The sequence below is a fragment of the Sphaeramia orbicularis genome, chromosome 13 (genome assembly GCF_902148855.1).
Source record: "Sphaeramia orbicularis chromosome 13, fSphaOr1.1, whole genome shotgun sequence".
In the NCBI taxonomy this organism is placed as follows: domain Eukaryota; kingdom Metazoa; phylum Chordata; class Actinopteri; order Kurtiformes; family Apogonidae; genus Sphaeramia; species Sphaeramia orbicularis.
The window spans coordinates 22,181,733-22,206,949 of NC_043969.1; the positions used below are offsets into that span (position 1 = coordinate 22,181,733).

The window sequence follows — 25,217 nt, forward strand, 5'->3', positions numbered from 1 at the left end:
ATGTAAAACCCTCTCTAACAATGATCATACCTTTTCCAAGTATCTGTGGGGTGGGTCCTAGACTCTCTGGCCCATAAGTGGCTTTGACCGACATTTTTAGAGGTCTTCAATGACCCACTAGTTGTCTTAAATTCCTCTGAATCTACTCTCGAATAATTTTGCTGCCCCTGACGAACATAAAGCATTAATAACTCTGTCAGTTTTGATGCCAGAATCAACATGACAGCACCAGATGGCTTGGTTTCTTGTCAGTATACCTTTACCTCAGAGCCACTGTCTCCAACCCTCACCTTTGTTTTCATTCATTCTCTCTCCCTCCTTCTTTTTTCCTGTCTCACGTCCTCTGTCACACGTCTGTCTCTCCCTCTTTTATCATCCTGTCCCATTGCTGTCCTTTCAACTCTCCCTCTGTCAGACTTTCCCTCTGCAATGTGTTCCTGCTGTGATAGCGAGTCCAATCATTTATTTTAATTAAACACGTCAGTGGACAAACTTCTATTTTCCCATGCTCATCATTTTTTAACTTACACTTACTTCTTCCGCTCTTTTTCATTGCTGCTTACCCTCCTTTTGGTATGTAAAAGCACTCTCTTTTCATCTTTATTCTGTGACTATATTAGTACATGTGTTTGTTAGGAGTTTGAGTAAGCCTGGATTTGCAGTTAATGTATTAACAAAGTCAAGTCAAAGCGCCTTTATTGTCATTACATTGTACACAATGTAATGTAAATACAATTGTAAAAAAAAAAAAAAGATCCTAAATAGGAACACTGGAGGACAAGATGATTGAAATACAAATAAATGCACATATAGTATTTGCATGTGCATATGTCTAGTCTGCAAAGTCACCACTAATTGGCACTAAATAACACACATAAAACCTTTAAAATATTGTATATTGAAATGTGTAATGTGAGAATATGTTGCGTATTTTGGATAGATATATATTCTGCTAATGTAAAGTATGAATGCAACCTTTAAAAGTTATAGAATTAAATCTTGACATGTTGGTATTTTTATTCCCTTTGTGTTTCACTTTAGAATGAAATTGACCTTTTTTGTGGGGAATTTCTCACGTTAATATACTTTTGTTAGTTAGTGCCACCAAAGCAGCTCTTTTCAATTTTCACTGACATTTCTTAGTTATAGTGCAAATTGAGCGCTTGTACCTATATCTGTACTTATTAAAGAAATTAATCACTACATTTGTGGAATGTGATTAGAGAGTTACAAAGTTAGACTTTTGTTTTATAGAAAAATCTTGCCTCTTTTTAGATTTAATGCTAAAAAGTTTGTGAAAGTTATGACAATGAGCTAATTTTAATCACGTATTTAGAAATTATTCTTCCATGCAGCTCATGTCTTGTCTTGTGATATCCTGTGCAGTGTTATCAAAAAGGTATGTTTCATCATTCCCTTTCAGCTCAATCTAATGTGACAGACAGCGTGCTGGAGGTGGTAGCGTATGAGGCCAGAAGACTGTTCAGAGACCGACTGGTTTCCTCCAAAGACCTTCACACCTTTGATAACATTCTGTCCTCCATCATACGGGGAGACTGGGGCTCTGACGCACTTGACAACATGACCGGTATGAGATAGCTGTGCTTTTGCTGACACGCACTCTCACTTATTAATGACGTACATATAACACTTTATTTATTGCACCCTGACTCAGACAGAATACACTACCTAACTTCAGGGCATGATACAATAAGTTTTATTAGATCTAGCCTACTGCTTGGTTTAGGTTGTCTTACATTTTAAATATTGATATTTATGACTGAATGACAGCATCAATTGTGTGAGTGTTTAGGCTAAATCATTGATTGAAGTATTTTTTGTTTTCTTCAGTGACTGTTACTATGACGTATTTGATACAATTCATGTGTTTCACTTTATTTCTCATTCACATATCACAAATATACTGTACGAGGTAAATTAATAACTGAGTGACTCTGAATTGACCACCAATAATATGACAGAAAAAAACAAAATGCAGACATGAATCAGAAAATATCTTTACCACAACGTCACTAATACCACAGAGTTCTTTAAGATGTTCCCTTAGAACCCATTAAAGAAGACATGATAAGACATAGATCGCATTCTCCTTAGATTATCACATTATTCATATTTTTACCCTCGGCCCTTGCCGCAGGGTTTTGTCATCAGTTCATTGTCTGTCTGTTTGTCCGTCCGTATGTGCAAAAACTTTGGCATGCACCAGTAGTTCTCAACTGGTGCAGCGGAGGGGGAGCAGCAGATAATCAATGATAAGGAAACCCTGGCATGGACTGAAGGCATAGGGTTTTCAGGTGCAGGCATGTTATGTTTTATAATAGATAACAATCTGTAATGCCACACTAGAAGTAACTGGCAAATGATAGCATGATGAATCTGGTCTTCATGCAAACTAAGAGGGGTAGCCACTAGGAAAGACAGTTGACTCAGTTACAGAGAAGTATAATGATCAAGAACAGGTCTTGGCTGCTGAATAAAAACAATGCTATAATTCTAAGCAAAACCCTTGAAGCTGTTAAACAAAGCCTTACAGTTCTGGCAGGTAGACTAAAGGGAGACACCAGGGAGACAGAGGGCTAATGGATAAGTGCTCTTTTCATCCAAAGTGCTCTTTCAGCAGCAGTTTCCTACTAAGAACCCAAGAAAACTTGAAATTTCAGCCTCCCATCATGTGCGCCTCTCACTGATTCAAGAGAGTTTACAAGTGAGGTAGCTTTTTTGACTATCTTGTCCTCAACTTTAAGGCATTGCACTGGCTAAAAAATGCTACCTGACATTCACAGCACTTCTGTTTGAAGCTGAATGAGCATTAGCAAAGACTGCTACAGTGTTAATTAGTGCTACAAAAACACAACTGCTTTTTCGTAATATTGAGTATACCAGCAGTGGAAATGCAAATGCAAGTGCGTGGCTAGCAACCTCTGATATTTCCTCTGTGTGCAGATGGTTTCTATGTGACATGGGGAGCCTCTGAGGGGGCTGTGACAGCTCCAGGCCAGTCTCTGCCTCCCCATGGTAAACAACTGGGACGCCTGGATTCTGCTGATCTAAAACAAGTTATACAAAAGGTATGTACTGAGGAATGTCTTTCCTGATGTGTTGCATTGTCAGCCTTGGTGGCTGATGTTTTTATTAGTTTTTAGGTACAATTTAATATTTGGGGTTTTCAGATTAGGATAACTTAGACAAAATATATAATCATCCTCTCAAATAAGGTAAATTTCTACAGATTCAACTGCGTAACTGTATAGTATTTAAGCCACAACATGTACTTACTTTAGATGAATTTATTTGAACCACAATAACTCAGTAACTTAAGGCTTTGAATATTTCCTCTGTTTTTTTAATCTTACTGTCTCAGTCTTTGGTTTTCCTTTCTTTCTGTCACATCTGCCTTTGACTATAACACAATGCCAGTGCCTGTGTTACACCCTCTCACCTGTGTGTGTTCCCCCTCTCTCTCCCCCCTCTAGGGAGTAGTGCTGTACAGTCGAGATAACAGGGAGCTGGATCTTCTCCTGTTCTGGGAGGTGTGTGACTTTGTGTCCAGAGTGGATCGGGTCCTGAGCAGACCGGGTGGTTCTCTGCTTCTGGCAGGTCGGAATGGAGTGGGTCGGCACACAGCCACATGCCTGGTGTCACACATGCATGGGAAGACATTGTTTACGCCCAAGATCTCCCGTGGTTATTCTCTGAAGCATTTCAACAATGATCTGAAGACAGTAAGATTATAAAGTAGCCTTTATATAATTTCATTGGATTCAATTAGCTCAGATTGTGCCAAGTAAATGCACTTAGAGGAAATTGCATTGGCATCGAAGTTTTAATTTATGATTTGCTATCCACGATTGATTGTTATTTAATGGCACCTACTGTACCTTATACCTAAGGAAAGTTGAAATCCACAGATAGTTTGCAAAGGAGATTTGGTGTGTTTATATTATTGTATAGTTAGACTGTGCTCACTGTTTGTGTAGGTGATGCAGCTTGCTGGTCTGGAAGGCCAACAAGTGGTTCTGCTACTGGAAGACTATCAGTTTGTCCACCCAGCATTCCTAGAGATGGTCAACAGCCTGCTGTCTTCAGGTGTGTTTGCTCTGTTTTTTTATCCATTAACAAGACAAATTTAGAAGTCTAAGGGAATTCTGTATGTTTGCTTTGATCTCTGTGTGTCACATTTAAGGTGAAGTTCCAGGTTTATACACCCCAGAAGAACTGGAGCCCCTCCTGTCCTCCCTCAAAGATGCTGCCTCCCAGGACGGATTCACCGGACCTCTCTATAACTACTTCTCCCACAGTTAGTGTCTTATAAATTATTCTTATAAATCCAAATTTTGATGAGATAAATTAATTTTAATGAGGACTATTCTGGGCCTGACAGATTTTCCTCTCTCATCAGTAGTGACCACTGAGGTTTTCAGTAATGTTGTGTCCCCTTTTGACTGGTTACACGTAACTAGCAATAGCCTATCAGTGATAAAATAATATTAATTTATTTTCTATTACTGTACTGTTTTATATTTATTTATTACTAAATTATTCAACTATATATATATATATATATATATATATATATATATATATATATACTGCAAACATACATTGGTTTCAGATATTTGTTATTGGTTATGTTGATTATTAATGCTGACCCTGAAATAACAGAAAATTTGATTTCTACTGTATATTGATAGCATTCCTGTTCCTTTCCAGTTCCATTATTTCTTTGGGTCTTGTTTCTGTGCTTGTCTTATTTCATGGTACAGTGTCATTCCACTGGCCTTTGTCTATAAAACTACAGGTGTCATCCTGATAAAAACTGATCTTTGTTCTTTTCTGTGATTGTATCTGACTCCATTCCGCTGCTTCCCTTTTGTGCAGTTATGTGTTCTGGAGAAATGGGGCTGTGTCACTGTGGATGACGTTGCTTCTTGAGAATTGAATCAATAGCTCTGTTACTCTCTAAACCCTCTAAAGAGCTCTTTGCTCACCTTCACTATTTGACGCTGCAAGAGAGGAACAAGAGGGACAGGCTCATAACTGAAACTCTTGCTTACTTTTAAATTGTTCCATATTTTCTCTGTTTCCTTCTCATTTCTTCTTTCTTTGTGTATTATCCCTTTTAGGAATCCAGCAGAACCTCCACACTGTTCTTATTATGGACTGCTCCAACACCAACTTCACCATCAACTGTGAGAGTAACCCAGCTTTTTACCGCAAGTGTTCTGTCCAGTGGATGGAAGGATGGTCTGAAAACAGCATGAAGAAGGTTAAACAAGCACAGATTGATGTTAATAGAATTCCGAACAATATTAAACTGCAAAATCAGACCAAAGGCTGTCTTTTCTCCCAGTTGCGATCATTCTGCAATATTAGAAAATTGAGCCAATGGGCTAACTGGTCTATTAGTCTAATGGTTATCAGTGATAGGTAGAGTTGAGGTTTAAGTTTTGAGCTTACCGGCCGACAGTTCAATCATCTTCTTCTACGAAACTACAATTCTGATTGACTTCAAACTTGGTATACAGCTTCTTTATGATGATGTCAACACAAGGTATTGCAATTATTTCGATCCAGATCTGATTCTGGATTTGGTGTGACTGAAAAATTTTCCCATTATAACAGGAAGTGGATTGATCCAATAAATCAGTAAGTATCAATGATATCAAGTTGGAATTTGAATTTTTTACAAATCTGATTGGAATATGACCAAAACATGGGCTATTCCTGTAATATAATAAATACACGTAACTGGGTGATAATAAATGGCATCTGGATACATTTCCCAAAGCTTTTAATTTGGCCGGTAAGCTACAGGGCCATTGGTCCTATTTTTCAAATATCACGTTACTTTAGTTCAAATGAAGTACAGATTTCTCCAGATTTTAGCTGTGTAAATGCACTTGTAGCTAACTTCTTTGAAATAAAAAAGCATTCTAAAATTACATTTGTTGGGTTAAATTTATTTTAGACATAATTTGGCATAAAGTTGTTGTTATCTGAAAGGATAAAATAAGTGATATAAGATAAGCCATATGTATAATGTTCTGTTAATTTACAAAAAGTGTGATACAAGTTAAACTAAATGTTTTACTGTGTAATTGGTGAGGTATATTTGTCTTGGCAATCTACGGTAAATGTATAGTATATTTTATTTAGTTTATTTCTGTTTTTTATGTAGGTAACTTTAGGGAGACTTTTACTACACAATTTATTGCTTTTTGTCTTAATCTTATCTTCTTAACTTTTTCAGATTCCTGAGCTGTTGCTAGCAAAGACAGATGGAGCAGGAGACAGAAATGATGGAGAAAAAGCCACAAAGGGAAAAATTTCAGGTATATAGTCTAGTTATGGTATATTAAGTGCATACAATAATTTTGGATAACTGCAGCATTGCAATCCACCCAATGCACCTAATGTTCATATATATATATGTATGTATGTATGTATGTATGTATGTATGTATTTATTTATTTTTAAATAACTTTAAGTTGTTTTATGTCACAAAACTAAGCAAAATGAAAATGAATTTCAAAACTGGTGCCTGTTTACAAGCTTTTACAACCTTTGCTTCCAGGAGGATCTAGTCAGGGAGACCTCTGCCGTTTGTTCCTGAGCGTTCATGAGTCATGTAGAGAACACGGTGCAACACCCAGCCAGTACATGGCCTTTCTGCATGTTTATACTGCATTATATAACCGGAAGAAGAGTCAGCTAACAACACGACAGCAGCACCTGCAGGTACATAATTAGATGTACTGGTACATGGTAGGACATGTGCAAAGAACATTTTCTAAATGGGCTTCCAGTAAACATCCTCAAGTAGACAAATATACTGACGCTTCCTTTGTTTAGTTAGTAATTTACATGCCTGTCTTAAATATAAATCAAAAGTAACCAGATTAAGAATAACTCATGATGTTGAGCACAAATATAGGAATGGGAATGTTATCAAGGTTTGTATAGAAATGTATGTTTCTTTTTTGTGTCTGTAGGCGGGTGTGTCCAAGTTGAATGAAGCCAAGGCACTGGTTGATGAGTTGAAGAGGCGAGCGGCAGAGCAGAGTGCACTGCTGAAGACTAAACAACAGGAGGCAGATTCTGCCCTGCAGGAAATCACTACCTCTATGCAGGTACATAAGTGTATGTGTGTGAGACTCAGTATGTAACTTTTAAACTCAGTGGCAGTAAGAAGAGCAGTCCTTCTCCTCTCCTCTCCTCTCCTCTCCTCTCCTCTCCTCTCCTCTCCTCTCCTCTCCTCTCCTCTCCTCTCCTCTCCTCTCCTCTCCTCTCCTCTCCTCTCCTCTCCTCTCCTCTCCTCTCCTCTCCTCTCCTCTCCTCTCCTCTCCTCTCTGTACTGTGTCCTCTTCTCATCTGTCCTCTCCTCTCCTATCCCCGTGAGCACAGTATTATACAAGCAACTTCTGCTGAATTTCCCTTGGCTGTGTCTCCCTGCTGTGAAGACAGAGTTTACTTTGCGTGTGTATGCACATTTGTTTGTGCAACTAGCATTTTCTATCTCCTGACACCCATGTTTCCATTTCCTCCTGCTGGCACTGTCTTGAGGATGGATGGATGGGTAGATGCATGGAAAGAAAAAAGGAATCTGAACTCTGTTTCGTTACTTATGATATCCCTCTGTCTCTCTCCCTGTGGTGAATCTTCCTTTTTGAGTGAAATGCAGAGAAGACAGAGGAGAAACAAGAAACAAGAGAAGGAAAAAGCGTCAGAAGAGTCAGTTTGCAGAGTGATAATTAATGACTAGTATTTTCCCTTGAGGCTGTAACAACTATGCCTCCTGTAGAGATAGAGACAGCAGGGAGTGAGTAAAGGAGAGAGACTGGGACAAAGAGATGAAAGGTGGAAATGACTAGGAGGAATAGTGATGGAGGGTTAGTATAGATAGAGAATTTCAGACTAGGGATCAGTGGAGGATGAAGGAAAATTTTGCCTTTCAGAGGGATAAGATGTTTGTGTGGCATTGGTGAAAAGATTAGGTCTGGCTGAAGATGAGTCATGTTCCACATAGATCTTACAAATACAGAAGAGAAAGAGAAGTGTGGGAAAGGGATGCTGCCAAATTGCTCATTGATTACTTCTGATTCTGTTTCTAAACCAAATCTTTCTCCCTTCATATAAGCAGGACTATCACTCTACCCATGCACAATTTGAACCCAATGAAACTACTAAAAAGGAAACATTGTTTGCAACATTTACATCTTAATATAAACACATTGCATTCAGCATTTTTGTTTCAGAGGAATTATTTATTTTTAGTTCAAAATTAAACATTGCTTTGGTTGTTCAGAATGCCAGTGACCAGAAGACAGAAATGGAAAAAATAAAAGGGAAGATGGCTCAAGAAGTGTCCAAGATTGAAGAAAGAAAGGCCAAAATAGACGATGAGCTGAAAGAAGTACAGGTATGTTTGTTATGTTGTGCTGTGGTTAAAAATGACTCAAAATTCAAACAAATAAACCTGTCTTCTACCTTTTCCATACATGCCATTTCTGTACTAATCCCTCCCTCTCCTCTCCATCTTTTTTCATTGCTGCCCTTTAGCCTTTGGTAGATGAAGCAAAACGTGCAGTGGGGAACATCAAGCCTGAAGCTCTGTCTGAGATCCGCTCACTCCGCATGCCCCCTGATGTCATCAGAGACATCCTGGAGGGGGTGCTGAGACTGATGGGCATCTTTGACACTTCCTGGGTCAGCATGAAAAGGTGAGAAGAAAGCAAAGACAGGAAAAGTGAGAAAAAAGAATTGAACGAAAGAAAAAAATCAATTAAAGCCATAATTTTTTATTTGATTATCACAGTTTTGTTTACCTATGAGAGGTTTCAGCATGTGATGAGAAGATAAGACACATGTTGTTGGGATAAATATATATTCAAGTATTTCATATATTTACATTGCTTCAAGCGATATCAGAGTATATGCTACAATTTTGCATCAGTCTGTGTTTACAGGTTTTGGGAAGTACTACTTTATACATTTATTTTCTTCACCCTTTAGCTTCCTGGCCAAACGTGGAGTAAGAGAAGATATAGCTACATTTGAGGCCAGGAATGTCACCCCAGAAATTCGCCAGAGTGTGGAAGAGCTACTCAACAGAAACAAGGCTTCCTTTGACCCCAAGGTCAGACTGCCCTGTTAGCAGAATCGCAATTAGATGTGTAGTTCTGTTTAGGATTTTGGAAGATAAAATTATTGCTGTTGGCAAAAAGTTGGTTCTGACTTGTGATTCTGTTTTGTTATGGTCAGAATGCAAAGCGTGCAAGTGCAGCAGCTGCTCCTCTGGCTGCGTGGGTCAAAGCTAATGTCCAGTACTCCCATGTCCTAGAGAGAATAGAGCCACTGGCAAGGGAACAGGCTGGATTGCTGGAGTAGGAACCCACACACGCACCCACACATCTCTTGAAAGCACCTTAAATGTTTTTTTGGGATGTTTTCATCACCATCACTCACCTGTTTATAAGCTCTGCATGAACAGACATTGATGTGGTTGTGAAATGACCTTATACTTTGAACAATACTTTTAATGCAACTCCGTGGTGACGCAAGATTGTTGTCCTAACAGCAATTTGCAACTTTAAAACATATCATTAGTGCACATAAGGTATATTATATTTTAAATACGAGGTGTATTATACAGTTTCATATCCACCAAGTGCAAGCAGACGCAGTTTTAGATACTCTACTAATTTTGTTTCCAGAAACCTGAGGAAAACGGAGAACAGAAAAAATAAGCTAGAAGACCAGCTCAACTCTGTTGGAGCCAAAGTCAACGAACTGAAAGAGAAGTATGCCTTCTTCTATGTTAACATCCATTCTTCCAGCCCTTAAAACTTTATGGCTATTGTGTTTCACTTGTGAAAATGCCTGACCCTAATAAGGAAATTATAATCCTGATTGGCTTTTCTTTTCCTCTTTCATAAATTATGTCAGTTAATAGCTCAGACAAATCTCCAAATGTTAAATGTACACTAGCTTTTCCCTCCCCTTCTGCCTTTACTTAAGGTTTCAGTGTCATACTGCTGAGGCAGCTAAGCTGGAGGCTGAAGTGACAAAAGCTCAGGACACGATCACAGCTGCCCAGCAGCTCATATCACAACTGGATGGGGAACACACACGGTGGAACGCACAGGTAGTTTGATGTATGGGTGTTGCTGTGTGTATTGGTGTGGGAGGTTATGCACATTTACTCAGAAAGACGATCATTTACCATGTAAGAGCAACAGGAGGTGTATGTGTGTGTGTACGAGTTGTGTGTCTTAGGTCCCTTCTGGCTGTTTTTACTCCTCTCCACAGCATCTGTCTGCCCCTTAATTAAAACACTCAATCTCCTCTTGACACACATACTTGCACACACACCCTCACATGCGCAGCCTCCCTTAAGGCCCCCAACAAAGAGCCAGTTGACTCTCTACTCACGTATTTCCATATGCTTGCAATTACACACGTGCACATACGCACACATTTGTCTAACTCTAACTTGCACATAGTCTGGCGGCTTTGGTTTGCTACTGTATATGTTAAAGCCTCAAAGCTGTTTGAGTGTTTTCAAGAAATAGAGGAACATAAATAGAAGGGTACAAAGTTAGTGGTACAGAAATAGACACACTTCATGAGTTCAGTAGGCAGAGGGATGTTATACACTATTTATACAGCTACAGATTACATGGTCCTTAAAACCTGCAGTTTCTGACGTATTATTATGGCTTTTAAAGCTCATGAAATTTGGCAATTATGCCAGACAAATGGGTATTTAATAGACATTTGTGTGTATTTTGAATGCCAAAATACCAACTACTGAGCCTTAAATTATCCTGATCAATGCTGAAATACTATACTGAGCTAATAGGGTGCAAACGTGTTAGTATGTGTCTGCTGTTGATGAGTTAGATTTTCTTGGATTCTTGTCTGAACCAGTGTTGATATTTTTGAATTTGACAAGTTAGGACTCAGTGATCTTTTCTACTTGATTCTTTCTTTCTATGTACTAGATGTCAGAGATAAAGAACGAGTTGGATACACTTCCTAGCAGGGCCATGCTCGCTGCAGCCTTCATCACCTATCTGTCTGCAGCTCCTGAAGTCCGTAGAAGACACTGTCTGGAGACATGGATGGCTCAATCTGGACTTGAAAGTAAACACACAGTACCTGCATATGCAAACTATCATACTAAACGGCATAAACTCCCACATAACATGTCTCTAAATATGTAAAACTCTGTATACAACATGTGTAAGTCTATGCATTCTGCTGAAAATGAGTACTGTCTAAAGTAATAAGCCCCAAGAGTCTGTGGTTTACGGTGATTTTAGAGTAGCTAAGAGTATTGTAATATTTGCAGTAAAGTCAGTGTAAATCAGTTTTACATGGCTTGTTTTTTTTTTTTTTTTTTAAATAATGATTAATACATATACCTGATGTTTCTTAAAATAAATACCACAATAAAAAGAGACACATTGGACACTGATGAAAACATACTTTAAAATCTTTAAGTAATGAGGTGATTATTGATATTTATCTAGACATGGACATTAATTGTACAGTTGTTATAGTAGTGTTCAGAAATGTTAGAACTCCTGTTTGCTGATATAGGTCTGTTTGCACCTGTCTTTTCTGTAGACAGATGCAACACACCTAGTCTGAAAACAGCAAATCGACCCCACGTTCAAAATGTCACCTGCCACTAGTTAGTAGTCATGGCTTATCATGATATAATTTGACTTTTCCAGCTCTTCAGTTTTTCCCTCATTGATTTCAATATGTCTGCTTAGGTGTATTGTCTAGGCCAGTGTTCATCAGTTGGTAGACCACAAGAAACATCCTAACCATGAAGCCTTTTAACCCTGGAAAAACATAATATATTGCTTATATCAGACAAATTATTAAAATGAAATTTGCCAGGCATAAGGAGGCTGGCTCATCCTGTCTGGATCCTCAAGTATGCAGGTTGCTATATACTACAGGCTGCCATGTACACTATGTTATTGTGGAGAAGTGAGCAAACTGAGACACACAGATGGAAGCCAATTCAGCGAAAACTAAGTCTGAGACAGAAAAGTTCTTGTATTGAATGATCTCGTAGAATATAGCAGCAGCTTTGATAGGTGAACATTTGAGGAAGGAAAAACTGGGCTATCCCTGAAGAATGAATTTCTAAGTCAAAGCCACAAACCCTGGCCATGTGAATATCAATGAACTTCAGATCAGTTGTGTGCCCCATTACTGTTACGCATTCGTCTGTACAGGAGGTTTCTATTCTTACTTACTGTGATAAAGGTTTCATCTTCTCTCATTAATTCACCAGCACATGTTGTCACCCCCTTATTTATAATTCCAATAATAATAATAATCTTATACCCGTGCATTTTTCATTTTTCTTATTGGTTTACCTTTTTATTATGTTAAATTTGACTACATTTTACATAATACATTTTAATACATAATTCACATTAATTCATAATACTTGCATACAATGGTTTTTTGTATTTAAAAGGTGTATGAATGATTTAGTATGTTTTCCAAATCAACCTGGAGGACGGATGAGAACAGTATTCAAAATCAGACACAATATTAATTATACCTTTCCCAAACATGGTACTTCCCCTGTTATTTCATTAGTTTCATATGCAGCCCAGCCAGTCATCATCAGCCATAATAGTCAGTTTGATCAAAATCATTATAAAAGTGGAATATTGTTAAATTGCCCTGTGGTGAACTGAGGAGACGTCTACAGTGTACCCCACCTTCACCTGTTGGTAGTTTGGTTGGGCTCCTCGTAAACTCCCCCCCCCCCCCAACTACTAAAGCTGAATTTACGTTTATTATCAAATCAAATGTAGAATGATTCGAATTAATTGTCCAACTCATAACCTGTATTTGTCAAACTCCTCTGTAATCAACTGTACTCATTGCTCTTTGTGATTCCAATGTCTATCTCTTTATCACTACACTTCTATTGGTAAATTATGTGCAGTAATTAAGTAAGTTTTAATGATAACAAGTGCTTTCCAAGTAATCCAATATACAAAAAGAAGCATTAAATGAACATGTACATTTGTTTTGCTGTTTGCTTGTGTCAGAGTTTGACTTGCGGTCGTTCCTGTGCTCCGAGAGTGAGCAGTTAATCTGGAAGAGCCAAGGGCTGCCGTCCGATGACCTTTCCATGGAGAATGCATTAGTCATCCTACAGGTTAGGCATCAATATGTCAGTTTCATTTCTTTGTTGTCTCTACTTTGGTGTTCGGTTTTTGTGTATAAAATCATTTGAGTTCAAAGTGGGGTTTTAAACATCTCATTAACACTTTAGCCCCTGAGGATTCTTAATATCTGATTTATTTTAAATGTTCATAAAAATTAAACCGTTTACTCCATAGGAAAAATTTCAAAACCCACTGATATAAATAGACCTTGCAATTTCCATAGACATCTGAGCATGCTCAGTGCACCCCCCTGCCACCTGTGTAATGGGGGGCAAAACACGGAGTAGTGAGTGAGACCGACTCACTATAAAAATAGATGTTTTTTTTGTTTGTCCTGTTTTTTACACAGTTTTTTTCTTTTTTTTTTTTTTTTTTTTTTTTTTTTACTGTTATTTGCAGTGTTGTTGGGATTTTCCTTTATTTTTTCCGTTTTTTTTTGCTAAGTTCTGGAGTTCAACCAAGTGCCAAAAAGCAGCTGAACTGATTTAGAAAAAAAGAGCCCCAAAACAAAAGCTATTGGGTCAAAATTCAAGTAGCTGTTGTTGTTCATTGTGTTACAATTCACAGTTTACGTTAAACATCCAAAAAACTGTAAAACTTCAATTCCTCTTTGTCTTTTTCTGTTATTCCACCCTATTTTTGATACCTAAAACACACAGTAAAGCAAAACAACTGCCAGATGTTGAAAGTAGAAGGATTCCTGGAGAAAAGGAATACAAGGATTAAGCAGCCAATTTAATTGAAATAATGTCTCAGGGCTTAAAGGGTTAAAGAGGACATTATATTGCCATTACTATTCCTTTGTATTTCATTCACATTATATACTATATATTATGTTACTGTTTTATGTGTTGTATGCACTTTAAGAATAGCCATTTAAATGTACAACAGTACATACGGCATGTACCTGTTCATAAATCATGTCAAAAATCTACTCTTGTTGCCATTCATCTGTCCTCCATTTGTTTGTATTATGTTGTTTTTACCATTGCTGCCTTCAGATCAATGCACTCAAGTTACAGGTAAGAGAATGTTCTGCCATTCATCCTTTTTAGCACTTTTAGCCTCATACTGTGTCTAGTGTACCTTAAGTGTTTTGTTTGGGGGTTTTTTCACTGCCTTTGTGTGTCTAAATCCTTTTACCATATGCACTCATACTACCATCCACATTTAAACACAGTTAAAATGGAGGAAGGATCTAATTTTAAGTACTCACATAAACACACATCAACCAACTCATAAACACACTGAGCTTTTTGGTTTGGTTTGTTTGGTCTCATGTTGAAATATTATCTTTTAAATATGAACAAGTGACAGTAGATGTCAAGTAATCCTAGTCCATCAATTTCAAGAAAAAAAAAAAAGCATCTCGAGCCATAGTTGGATGGTGCTGTAGGTGCTGTTGACGGCTGTAAATGTGTCTACACCATCTGCACTGTCTATCCATTGAAGACACACATATACTGTGTGTACATGTGATTGATACACACATAAAAGAAATACTCTAGTAAAAAGCGATTAAAGACACCTGTTGAGATTTGAAGGTTTGAAAGAGCTCCTTCAAGAATGAGAATCCTTGAGCAAGAGACCATGAAATAGAGAAGCACAGGAAGAAAGGAAGGTGGTGACTCTTTTCTTAGCCTGGTATAGTGACTTGTGGTCGATAAGCAACATCACTCTATTGAGACAGCACTGAACTTCACGAACACACACACACGCTTCACTGCGTCATTCAGTAACTGACTAAAATGTTTTGCTGTCTTTGTTTCAGAGTGTTGCCTGTCCATTCCTGATTGATCCATCATCCCGAGCTACAGAGTGGCTTTGCACCCATCTGAAAGAGCACAGACTAGAGGTTATCAACCAACAGGTATGCTAGGATTACACAATAGATTGCTGCTACACTGTGCACTGGAAAAAAATCTAAATCTTACCAAATGTTTTTTTCTCATTTCTAGTCAAAACATCTCATCACACTTAAAATAAGACATAATCACATAAAGAGTAACTTTTCAGTGAGATATAAGAACTTATTTTTAGACAATAGATATAAAATGAAAATATTTCAAGAAATTTCACCAAGATAATTTTCACTTGTTCTATTGGCAGATTTTTTTTTTTTTTTTTTTTTTTTGGCTTGAATTAAGCCAAAAAAAAAAAAAATCTTGAATTAAGCAAAAAAAAATCTGCCTATTGAACAAGTGAAAATTATCTTGGTAAGATTTCTTGAAATAAGATTTTCAAGATCTATTGTGTAAAAATAAGTTCGTATCTCACTGAAAGTTACTCTTTAGGTGATTATGTCTTATTTTAAGCGTGATGAGATATTTTGACTAGAAATGAGAAAAATACACTTGGTAAGATTTAGATTTTTTTTTTGCAGTGTGTGATAATGGATGAATTGTGTTAGTGTTATGTTAGTGTGACTTAAATCTAGTCACAAAAAAAAACAAAAACTGAGAGAGCATGCTTTTCTTGCTTGTTGGAACTGGGGTGTACTGGTATTTTTCTACTTTGTTCCTGGATGTGATTGCACATGTTTGTTAATATGTAAGATCTTTATTGTGCTCTTCACGTCTCTGACTATCTGCCAGTGTGTCATTTTACTCATATACAATGAATGCTCTTGGTTGTTACATAACACGACATAACTGTCAACCAAATGACGATATAACATGATGGGAGGAACATGTCACTGTCTCAGATAATCAGTTGTGATTGGTTACAGACATTCAGTGATGTGACTATGTGTTTGCATTCTATAGGATAGTAACTTCATGACATCCCTGGAATTGGCAGTCCGATTTGGAAAAACCCTTATCATCCAAGAGATGGATGGAGTTGAACCTGTACTCTATCCACTGCTGAGGAGGGACTTGATTGCACAGGGTACACACACACACACACACACACACACACACACACACACACACACACACACACACACACACGTTAATTAAATGCACCCACATGAATCAGTTAAAGTTAGACTACATTACATTTTCAAGCTTTGGTGAAAAATGTAAATAAATAATTTTTTCAATATACTGTATACACCAACAATTAACCTTTACATTTATTATTGTTAGTGTGAAAAGTTTATGAAAAATGTGAAAAATCAGCATAATACTGTATCCTTCTCCTGTCACTGTCCTGTCACTTGATCTCAGCAGACTTAAGTTATAAAGCTATATTAATATGCTATCAAAATAATCAAATATTTTAAATTGTGAGTATTTTAGCATTTAGCGGCCTCTTTTGTATGTGTTAAAATACAAGAGAGGTTATTCATAGCTTCTTCTGGATTTTGCCATTCACGGTTCAGTTGTTGAAGGAGTGTGCAATTATGTTATCACTCCTTCAAGTACCTCTGCTCAGGTTGTTTGTATTGCACTTTGCCAGAAGCAAGAACACTGCTTCAGTATCTTCTCTTATAGTATAGTTGTTGGGGGTAGGGCACTAGAACAATCTGCAGGGATGATTCTTAGAGCATTTACCCTGTTGGTATATTTGTCCCTGTGCTGGTTTCTGTTAAACTCCATCCCAATATGGAGTTTTTGACTGGACCTAATGTTGAGAGAAAAAAAAAGAAGTTCCAGTCAGTTACAAACTACAAATATATCCATCATCTGCAAACTTTGGGCTCACTTACCCCTAGCTTTTGTCCCTCACCAGTAGAGCTGCACAGTTAATTGAATCACATTTGCAACCAGTCTGTGCAATTATGTAATCGCAAACGGCTGCAGTTTAATGGTCTGGCATGTGTATGGTAGTATTTTGGATTCAGTGACACTGAGCAGACAAGTGTCCTGTATAGAACATGCAATATTTAACATTAACTTTAATATTAACTTGTTTCTTTTTTTATGTTAGTTCAAGGTTGTATGTTTGAATTGGAAAAGACACATTTTAAACCATCAGGGATCTTTACATTTCGTATGATAACAAAGCAAATGGATTCAAGGTGCATATCACAATATTGTTGACAAGAATTTTTTTCAACAAATTGTGCAGTCCTGCTCACCAGCAATATACCTTTTGTTACAGTACAGAGTAACCAAGCTATATAATAACAAAAAGTACACTGTTGCCCATAAATTTAGAATAAAATATTTTTACCTCCTTTCATGAAATGATTGTAGCCATGTGATTGTGATTACTGATGTGTATAAATAGGAATGAAAAGAGGAATGTGTCAGAAGGATTCCAACTTTGTGGGTGACAGTGTATATTACCGGCCATTGATAATCTAAATAATGGAAGATGAAGATAATAGACAATGAGTAAACATATGTGCTAGCTAAAGATATATCACTAATTAACCATAGATCATTAGTGTAGTGTTTCTGTGTTAGTTCTTTGCTTTTCCTGCTCTTTTTCCATATTAATTTCTGAGTTTTTCTTTTGTTGTCTTCCTTCTCTGTCCTGTCCATTTCTCTACAATGCTCATTCATGTTTTATCCATCCAGTAAATCAAAATTCACAACAGAATCTGACATTTTGAAATAGTTTTAATGATACTGATGTAATCGGATAACATGTATGTGTTTATAGTGTGTTTTACAGATTCAATGCATTTCAGGCATTTATAATCAAGGACCAATGTAGTTCTTTATAAAATCTGGGTCTTTGCCTTGTCAACTATATACAGTCAATCAGTCATCAATTGAATTTAGTTATACTGGCAATTTGACATTAGAGAGGCAAGCGCACCAGAGTTGAAAACCCTTGAAAACATTACACGGATAAAGATGAGTTCAATTTACTGCATGATAAATCCATGCCCATTGAGTATTTCAACAAAACTATAGAAACAGAAGAAGAAAATGAAGAATGTACAGTGGACTAAGTTACTTAGGAGAAGGATTTTAATGAGCATACTGTGTGGGAGCACCGCAGATGACTCAGAAAAGAAAAGCGTGAAGAAACGAGTGGATAAATAAAGATACTTTAATAAGAGGTCATGTTTGTCTAACAAAAAATGATATTTTCTCATCTGACTCTGGTCCATTAAAAACATAAGTGCTTAAAAAAAGTTTTTCATGTATCACTTGACATTTTTTGTACAGGCATTGAAATGAACCTTTCAAAACAAAGGTTGTGGTTTCCCAGTTGGAGCTCATTTGTTGAGCTTTCTTTTGTTACGTCAATAGTCTTTGTTCCTCTCACTTCTGACAATGCTGGCTTGTAGAAAGAAAGCTAAAAGCAAAAAAGGAAGCAGAAAGGGCAAATAAGACTGTGAGGTTTCATTTATACATAAAAGTGAATTAATTTACAGCCCTTTTCTGTCAGACTGAATTGGGAGCATGTCTGTAGAACTGACTCATAAAAACATGTTATGTCATCATTCATAGCTTAGGTGAATAATTTTTTTGATTGTTTATAAATAGTTGTTTTTCACAGGTGTGTGTAGATGCTAAATGCTGAGCAAAGTTGGAAGGTGTTTATGGAATATCAAACAGCCCTCTTCAGTCCCATTTAGTCACTTTAAGGATCAATGGCATTCAATGCAGTATAATCTTGGTAAAAACAGTGGTTGCTTAAAGGCTTTTAATATATAAATAATTCCATATATATGTCCTTTAGAGTGGTGTTGATTCTATTATGTGCCGTCTTTAATAATGTTACATCTTAAGTGTTTGCATGGTTGCCTTTCTGATATTTTAGTTTTACATCGAAGATTACTGCAAATTAACTGCAGCAACAGATGTAATGTACTTGTTAGAGTCACCTATGAAAAGAAGGTGATTCATAAGGCTCTGAGTCATCTACAGAGGCAGTTGTCTGTTTCATACAAAACTGGAATGAGTGGGGGCAGAGAAAGTGCGAAAAACTCAAATTACTTATGTAAAGATTCTGTTGAAAAGGATCAAAAAACAAGCGTAGAATAAAGCTTGACCGTACTGCAATGCAGTAGAGGAGAAGGTTAAGGAGGGGAGAGGGGAAGATTTAAAGTGCCCTCTGGATTCACAGTAAAAGCTTGTCACATACTTTACTGCATGTTTTTAAACAGGGACTTTTGCCTTTAGTGCCTTCTTCAACACATACTCTGTGCTTGTCACACACAGGTCCCAGATATGTGGTTCAGATAGGAGACAAAGTTATTGATTACAACGAGGACTTCCGTCTCTTCCTGGCAACACGGAATCCCACCCCCTTCATCCCTCCTGATGCTATTTCTGTGGTTACTGAGGTCAACTTCACAACCACCAGAGCAGGCTTGAGAGGACAGGTAACCCACGACTACACACACACACACACACACACACACACACACACACACACACACATCATTATCATCTATTACAATAGCCTAGCACTAAATTGTGTCTTAGTGTGGTGTCTGTAAGCACACACTTAGACCCAGTTGCTCATGTGTTTATCTTTTTTTGTGTATCCTGTAGCTCCTGGCCTTGACCATCCAGCAGGAGAAGCCAGAATTGGAGACTGAGAAAACAAGACTACTGCAACAAGAAGAAGACAAAAAGATACAGCTGGCAAATTTAGAGGAATCACTGTTAGAGGTAGACTTGCTGTCACACAGCACACACTGTAAGAGCAAAATTGTTAAATTGTTGGACAGTAGCCTGTATGAATTTTCTTACATTTTTACACTAACATTGCTACTCACAAAAAGGTCAGCTATACACCCTTGTCAAACATTTTCTTCTGTCCCTTCTGAATGCTCCATTTCCCCTGTCCTACTAACTTCCATTCTAGACAACTCAGACCTGCACTCTCTACTCCTTTAGTTCCTAAACTTTTTCAACTTTAGATGCAGGCAATTGATTTTATGTCTCTTTGGGACCCACATTTACAGAAATACATCATGCATTGTCAGTGTCCACATTTCTGCTGCTCCCTGTTGCATTGTTTACATTCTTTTCACCTTTAGTGCCATTTTACACTGCTTTTGTTTAGTTGTCTTTTACATCATTTTTATCTTGCTAAATCTTTTACACAAACAAACCCCACTTGTACATTTCATGTTGGATTTGTGAGATCAACTTTTATAAACTCGGAGATTGAAAATTAATTCATATGTCATATTATTGTTTTGAGTTTCATATTTCACTAGATAGGTTACAGCTCTTAAGTTTGGGAATTTCAGTTCTAATGTGATGGTTTTAGTTCACTATATTGTCCCTCTAGTGAAATTTGAGTTCTGCATTTGACCCCCCCCCCATTTGCCACTGAGCTGTTCCTTGTTCTAGAAAAAAAAAAAACAGTGACATTTACACTAACTGGTATCAATAACTTGGTTATCAACTAACTGACTCTGGATATCAACGTGTTCACATAAAAAGTGTGGGGCTAGCACTAAACATGGACTGGTAGAAATCAGATGCATGCAGGAATGATATATTAAAAAAAAACAAACAACCCCCCCCCCAAAAAAAAAAAAAATACACAAAGAGTTTAGAATAATAACATAGGCTAAAACCAGCACATATGCTGCAGCCAAAGCTTGGGAGGAAAAAACGACATCAAACTGTCCGCTGTTTGAATGTCAAAGTTAATATTGTAGGGTTGCAACACCCCATTAAAGCATGAGTATAACTGACTATAATTACATTTGTGTATCCAGTTAAATTAATGCACTGCTTAGATGTATTCTTAGGGCGTGAAAGACGATTGGAGCTTTATTTTTTTCAGCTCAACCCTGTTAAACAGTCTGAGTCAACAGTAAAGGAAAAATATAAAAACAGAATTCAGACATCCGTAGAAGAGAACTGATTGATCAGCAGCACTTTCAGACATTTTGATGCACTATCTGGAACATAACCTGCTTCAGAGCAGGAGGAGAGCAGAGGAAATCCTGCACTGAACCAGAAGGTGCCTGGCTAGTCCCTTAATCTGCTTTGTGATACAGACAGCTTCACTTTTACAGTACATGCTGATTGTTTATTTATGGCAGTAGCCACGCAAGAAAGTTACCTGTACACCAGCAAATACAAACAAAGCATGCATACTCCATTCAGAAAGGCCCTGCTCCGACCGGGGATGAAACCCACAACCTCAACCTGATGTTGAATATGTAACTGTCCTTACAGTTGAGAGGGAATTTGTAGAAATGTGTGGCGCAAACAAATTTTGCATGATCCTGGTGAGGCAAAACTTATCCAATTGAGATTAACTCTTGGACTGTGGTGGGACATGTACAAAAAGAAACAAATCAGTGAAAACTTTAACAAACCAAGAGCCTCAGGCACATACACTGAGAACCATAAACACTAAATTGTTTGACATCATGACATACAGGGATCCAAACTCATAATCATTTTTGAGCACTGTAGGAAAAATCTGGATACACTCATACACAGATAGTACCAAGCAGGCAGGATGTCAGTGCTTCAGTGGTACTAGACATGTAATTATTCTAGAGTTGTAGGAGCATATTCGACTTGACATTTCCATGCTCCGCTGCTTTCTCATCTATTTTATTTGAATTTATTTGAATAAATTTTATTAGTTCGTTTCAGAGAATAGATTCCAAGGGATGAAGTGGGTGTGTGTGTGTGTGTGTGTGTGTTGGGGGGTGTCATGGCACCCAATGAAAGCTTAAAATAAATAAATTAATTAATTAATTAAAAAATGCCACACACCAGGTAGTTATGTAACATCAACTCTTATCCCAGTATCTTCTATCAGATCATGCACCTCAACCAACTGACATATGACACCCTCTCACTTATCTGTTTCTCAAATTCTGTCACTTTGCCTCTGCCTTATCCTCACTTGTCCATCTGTATCTCCCAGACCTTGGCTACAGCACAGGGGAATATTCTGGAAAACAGGGAGCTGATAGACAGTCTGAACCAGACCAAGGCAAGCAGTGCTTTGATCCAGGAGTCACTGCTGGAATCACACAGGCTGCAGGCGTCTCTGGACCAGGTACTGTACTCATATGTCTCATATGCCCTTACACAGAACAAGTGGTTATGTGGCTTCATTTGAATATAAAAGCATTATTTAAAGGTAATGGTAATGGAAAAACTAAAAAGTGACATTACCTATGTAATTGTGTCAGATTCAGTATAGACATTTTAATGATTACATTACTTTATTTCTCCTTTACAATAGCTGCTACACTCACAAGAAGGACACCAAGGGCAACAAATATTGACACGGGGTTCAGTGTATCTGTACCATTTATTATTAATCATTTATGTATGTTGAGGCTTTTTTATCACAATGTTGAAGTAGTTTTTTGCTCTGGAATTTTTTTTGCCTACTTATGTTTGAAATAAAGTCTATCTATATCTATATATAATTTTTTGCATCATAGCAATAATATTACACAATAATATAACCTACTTGAATACGTTAGAAGTGCAACTGCACAAATTGCCGTACTTTCCAGACTGTGTTAATGCATAAGCTGTGGTAGGTGCATTACATAGTCATCCTCTAGGGTGCAGTGTTACACCAAAACTGTTTCTGACTCTCCTCAGTGTTTTTATTTATTTATTATTATTATCCCTTCTCTGCTTCTCATATGGACGGGACACTTTTTTCTGCATCTTATCACACCTCACCCTGTCTATCCTCATTTCTTTCACTCCTTCCATCTTGATTGAAATACACATTTTCTCTTCTACTCTTCTACTTATTTATACCCATTTCTGTGCCACCCATCTGTTGTATTATCGGAAACACTGTCTAAAATTTTTACTGTCCTTTTTCTGCTTCCTTTGTTTTTTATTGTCCCTCTATTGTTTTGGTTTTTTTTTTTTACTTTAGGAGCGGGATGCCTACCTACCTCTTGCAGAGAGTGCCAGCAAGATGTATTTTGTCATCACGGACCTGTCCAAGATCAACAACATGTACCGATTCAGTCTTGCTTCTTTTTTGCGCCTGTTTCAAAGAGCTCTTCAGGCCAAGAAGGTGAACACTCCAACATGTGCTTCTCTCTTAAAAGTGCTCTAAAAATCAACTGGTTTTCAAAATGCCCTTGAACTGGAAGCAGCTAATACACTATCTTCATACAAAACAGTTTGTAAAAGTATGGCAGTTTTTTAGCCTTAGCTCAAGGGGTAGCATAACTTCACACCACACACCCACACATAGTAAAAATATGTCGACAACATATGTTACTCAGCATTATTTATTAAATGCTTAAAGTATTACCGTTGAAAGTTTATTCTATGTTGCATTTTATAGGAGATGATCTAAAACATGGTCATATCTGTTAATAACACCCTGAGATGCTTAACGTCAGACACTAGATCATATCTGCATATTAATATGGTTATTGGTATTGGGAGGTAGAGCTTCACTAGGTTTTCTTCAACACTGCATAATTATTCGTCAGCGAGGAAAAACCTGTGAGAGGATGCTGAATAAGAAAGATGTAGCAATATAAGACATTTAAAAAGGCAAAAGAAAATCATTTCTGTAATCAGAAATCTTTATTTAGTAAGCAGAATGTCGTGACCAACTTCCAACTCAGGTTGTTAAAGCAGCTTAACATTTTAGTCTGAAATAGAATCAATTGTTGTGTATGTAGAAAACTGAATATGGGCAGGTTAAAAAGGCTTAAATAGTGCTGGGTTGGCACTACTGTATGTCATGCATTACTTGATATCTGAACTGTTTCAACTCTATTTATTTTTGATGAGCTTCCCTTGGCTTTATGAAGATTATTTTTAAATGTATTTCACCAAAGGTCAGCTTGATTTATTTTGGCTCATTTTTGCTTTTTTAAGTGAGTTTATCAGTCTGACCTGTGCAGCTGGAGAGCGTCATGGACTGTCTATCATGCTGTTTGCTCCTCCATCTGAGCCCTAAACACTGCCCAATAACCAAAACACATACACAAGCATCGGCACACGGGCGTTGGGCTGACTGATTGAGCACTAATTCCCCAAATCCTGTGTGGGTTGTTAGAGCCAATGCTGTCATCCAAGAATGTCACCAGGCAGCAGCTGGTCACCACTGTTCTGTATGTGTGTTTGTGTATAAGTAGGTCTGAGGGCATATCCAGTAAGTTTATAAAGAATACGGCACTGATTTATGTAATCAGTCTCCCATTGTGTAGTTGACATGTTTGTTGAATTGAGTGAGCACGTTTGTTTTGCCATAAGCAAATGCAGATGGTTCCTGAGGTTTAGGGGACACTTGTCAGTGTTCTTGTCTGACACAAATACACACATGGTAAGTTCTGTTATGAAAAACTCAGATAACTACATGAAATCTGCATGAAAGGACATATTTACACATCTACTATATATGTATTTATTGTAGTAAACAGTGGTGACATTTCAGCATTAAAAAAGACTGAAAACAGCAGTAATTCAGGCAGAGGGACAGTAGGATGAATGAGGAAAAGAGGACAAAGAGAAAAATCCGTCAGGAATTTTACTCTTTTTCTCTCTGTGGCTGCTCTAATTCTCTTGTTTAACTATTTTTATTTCCTTTTGATCATTTTTCTCTTCCTCTCTTCTGACTCCCCCAATAAAATAATTTATGATGCTCTTTATAATATTTTGGTGATGTCTCTAGTTGATTGTCTTATTATTTTTTTTTCTTCTTTTTTTGCCTCACATTATCCAGGTGACAAAGAGCAACAATAACATAAACACATTCAACCAGACTGACCCACACAGAAACACTGCACTGTAAAATATTTAAGTCATATCTTTGTCAAAGTTTGGAAAATCAAAAAAATGGACCATGAATATTGTAGTCTAACATTATTTCACCAAATTAACAACCCTTTACTCTTTTTGTCTTTATTTATGTAGGAAGCAGAGACTACTGAATCCCGGATTGCTGCTTTGGAAGCCAGCTTAAAGAATATGGTGTACGAGTATGTGTGTCGCTCACTATTTAAGGTAATACACAAATTTATTCACGTACAGAAATTCAATCAGTGAGCTTTTCAGCATCTCAAAAAGCCTGTCGTTGATCCATATGATATGTTTAATGTATACTATAAAGACTATTTCTCTTGCTTTAAAAGATGAATGCTAAAATTAATGT

At 37.3% G+C, this 25,217-nt stretch overlaps 1 protein-coding gene across 4 annotated transcripts in view; it reads left to right on the plus strand.

Moving 5' to 3' along the window:
* Positions 1-25,217, plus strand: part of dync2h1 (dynein cytoplasmic 2 heavy chain 1) — a 103,447-nt gene that overhangs the window by 32,213 nt on the left and 46,017 nt on the right. For 2 of the 4 annotated variants that reach the window (XM_030151683.1, XM_030151682.1), the window contains 25 exons: positions 1,424-1,588; positions 2,965-3,089; positions 3,495-3,743; positions 3,999-4,107; positions 4,205-4,318; positions 5,145-5,287; positions 6,272-6,353; positions 6,596-6,759; positions 7,014-7,151; positions 8,327-8,440; positions 8,581-8,741; positions 9,034-9,157; positions 9,283-9,404; positions 9,735-9,821; positions 10,039-10,165; positions 11,025-11,166; positions 13,113-13,222; positions 14,234-14,254; positions 15,004-15,102; positions 15,998-16,121; positions 19,301-19,464; positions 19,637-19,756; positions 21,993-22,127; positions 22,977-23,120; positions 24,980-25,069. In XM_030151683.1, the coding sequence (XP_030007543.1) occupies positions 1,424-1,588; positions 2,965-3,089; positions 3,495-3,743; positions 3,999-4,107; positions 4,205-4,318; positions 5,145-5,287; positions 6,272-6,353; positions 6,596-6,759; positions 7,014-7,151; positions 8,327-8,440; positions 8,581-8,741; positions 9,034-9,157; positions 9,283-9,404; positions 9,735-9,821; positions 10,039-10,165; positions 11,025-11,166; positions 13,113-13,222; positions 14,234-14,254; positions 15,004-15,102; positions 15,998-16,121; positions 19,301-19,464; positions 19,637-19,756; positions 21,993-22,127; positions 22,977-23,120; positions 24,980-25,069 (3,173 nt within the window). The remainder of the gene's footprint in view (positions 1-1,423; positions 1,589-2,964; positions 3,090-3,494; positions 3,744-3,998; positions 4,108-4,204; positions 4,319-5,144; positions 5,288-6,271; positions 6,354-6,595; positions 6,760-7,013; positions 7,152-8,326; positions 8,441-8,580; positions 8,742-9,033; positions 9,158-9,282; positions 9,405-9,734; positions 9,822-10,038; positions 10,166-11,024; positions 11,167-13,112; positions 13,223-14,233; positions 14,255-15,003; positions 15,103-15,997; positions 16,122-19,300; positions 19,465-19,636; positions 19,757-21,992; positions 22,128-22,976; positions 23,121-24,979; positions 25,070-25,217) is intronic. The other 2 variants (XM_030151684.1, XM_030151685.1) reach the window with 2 other exon arrangements.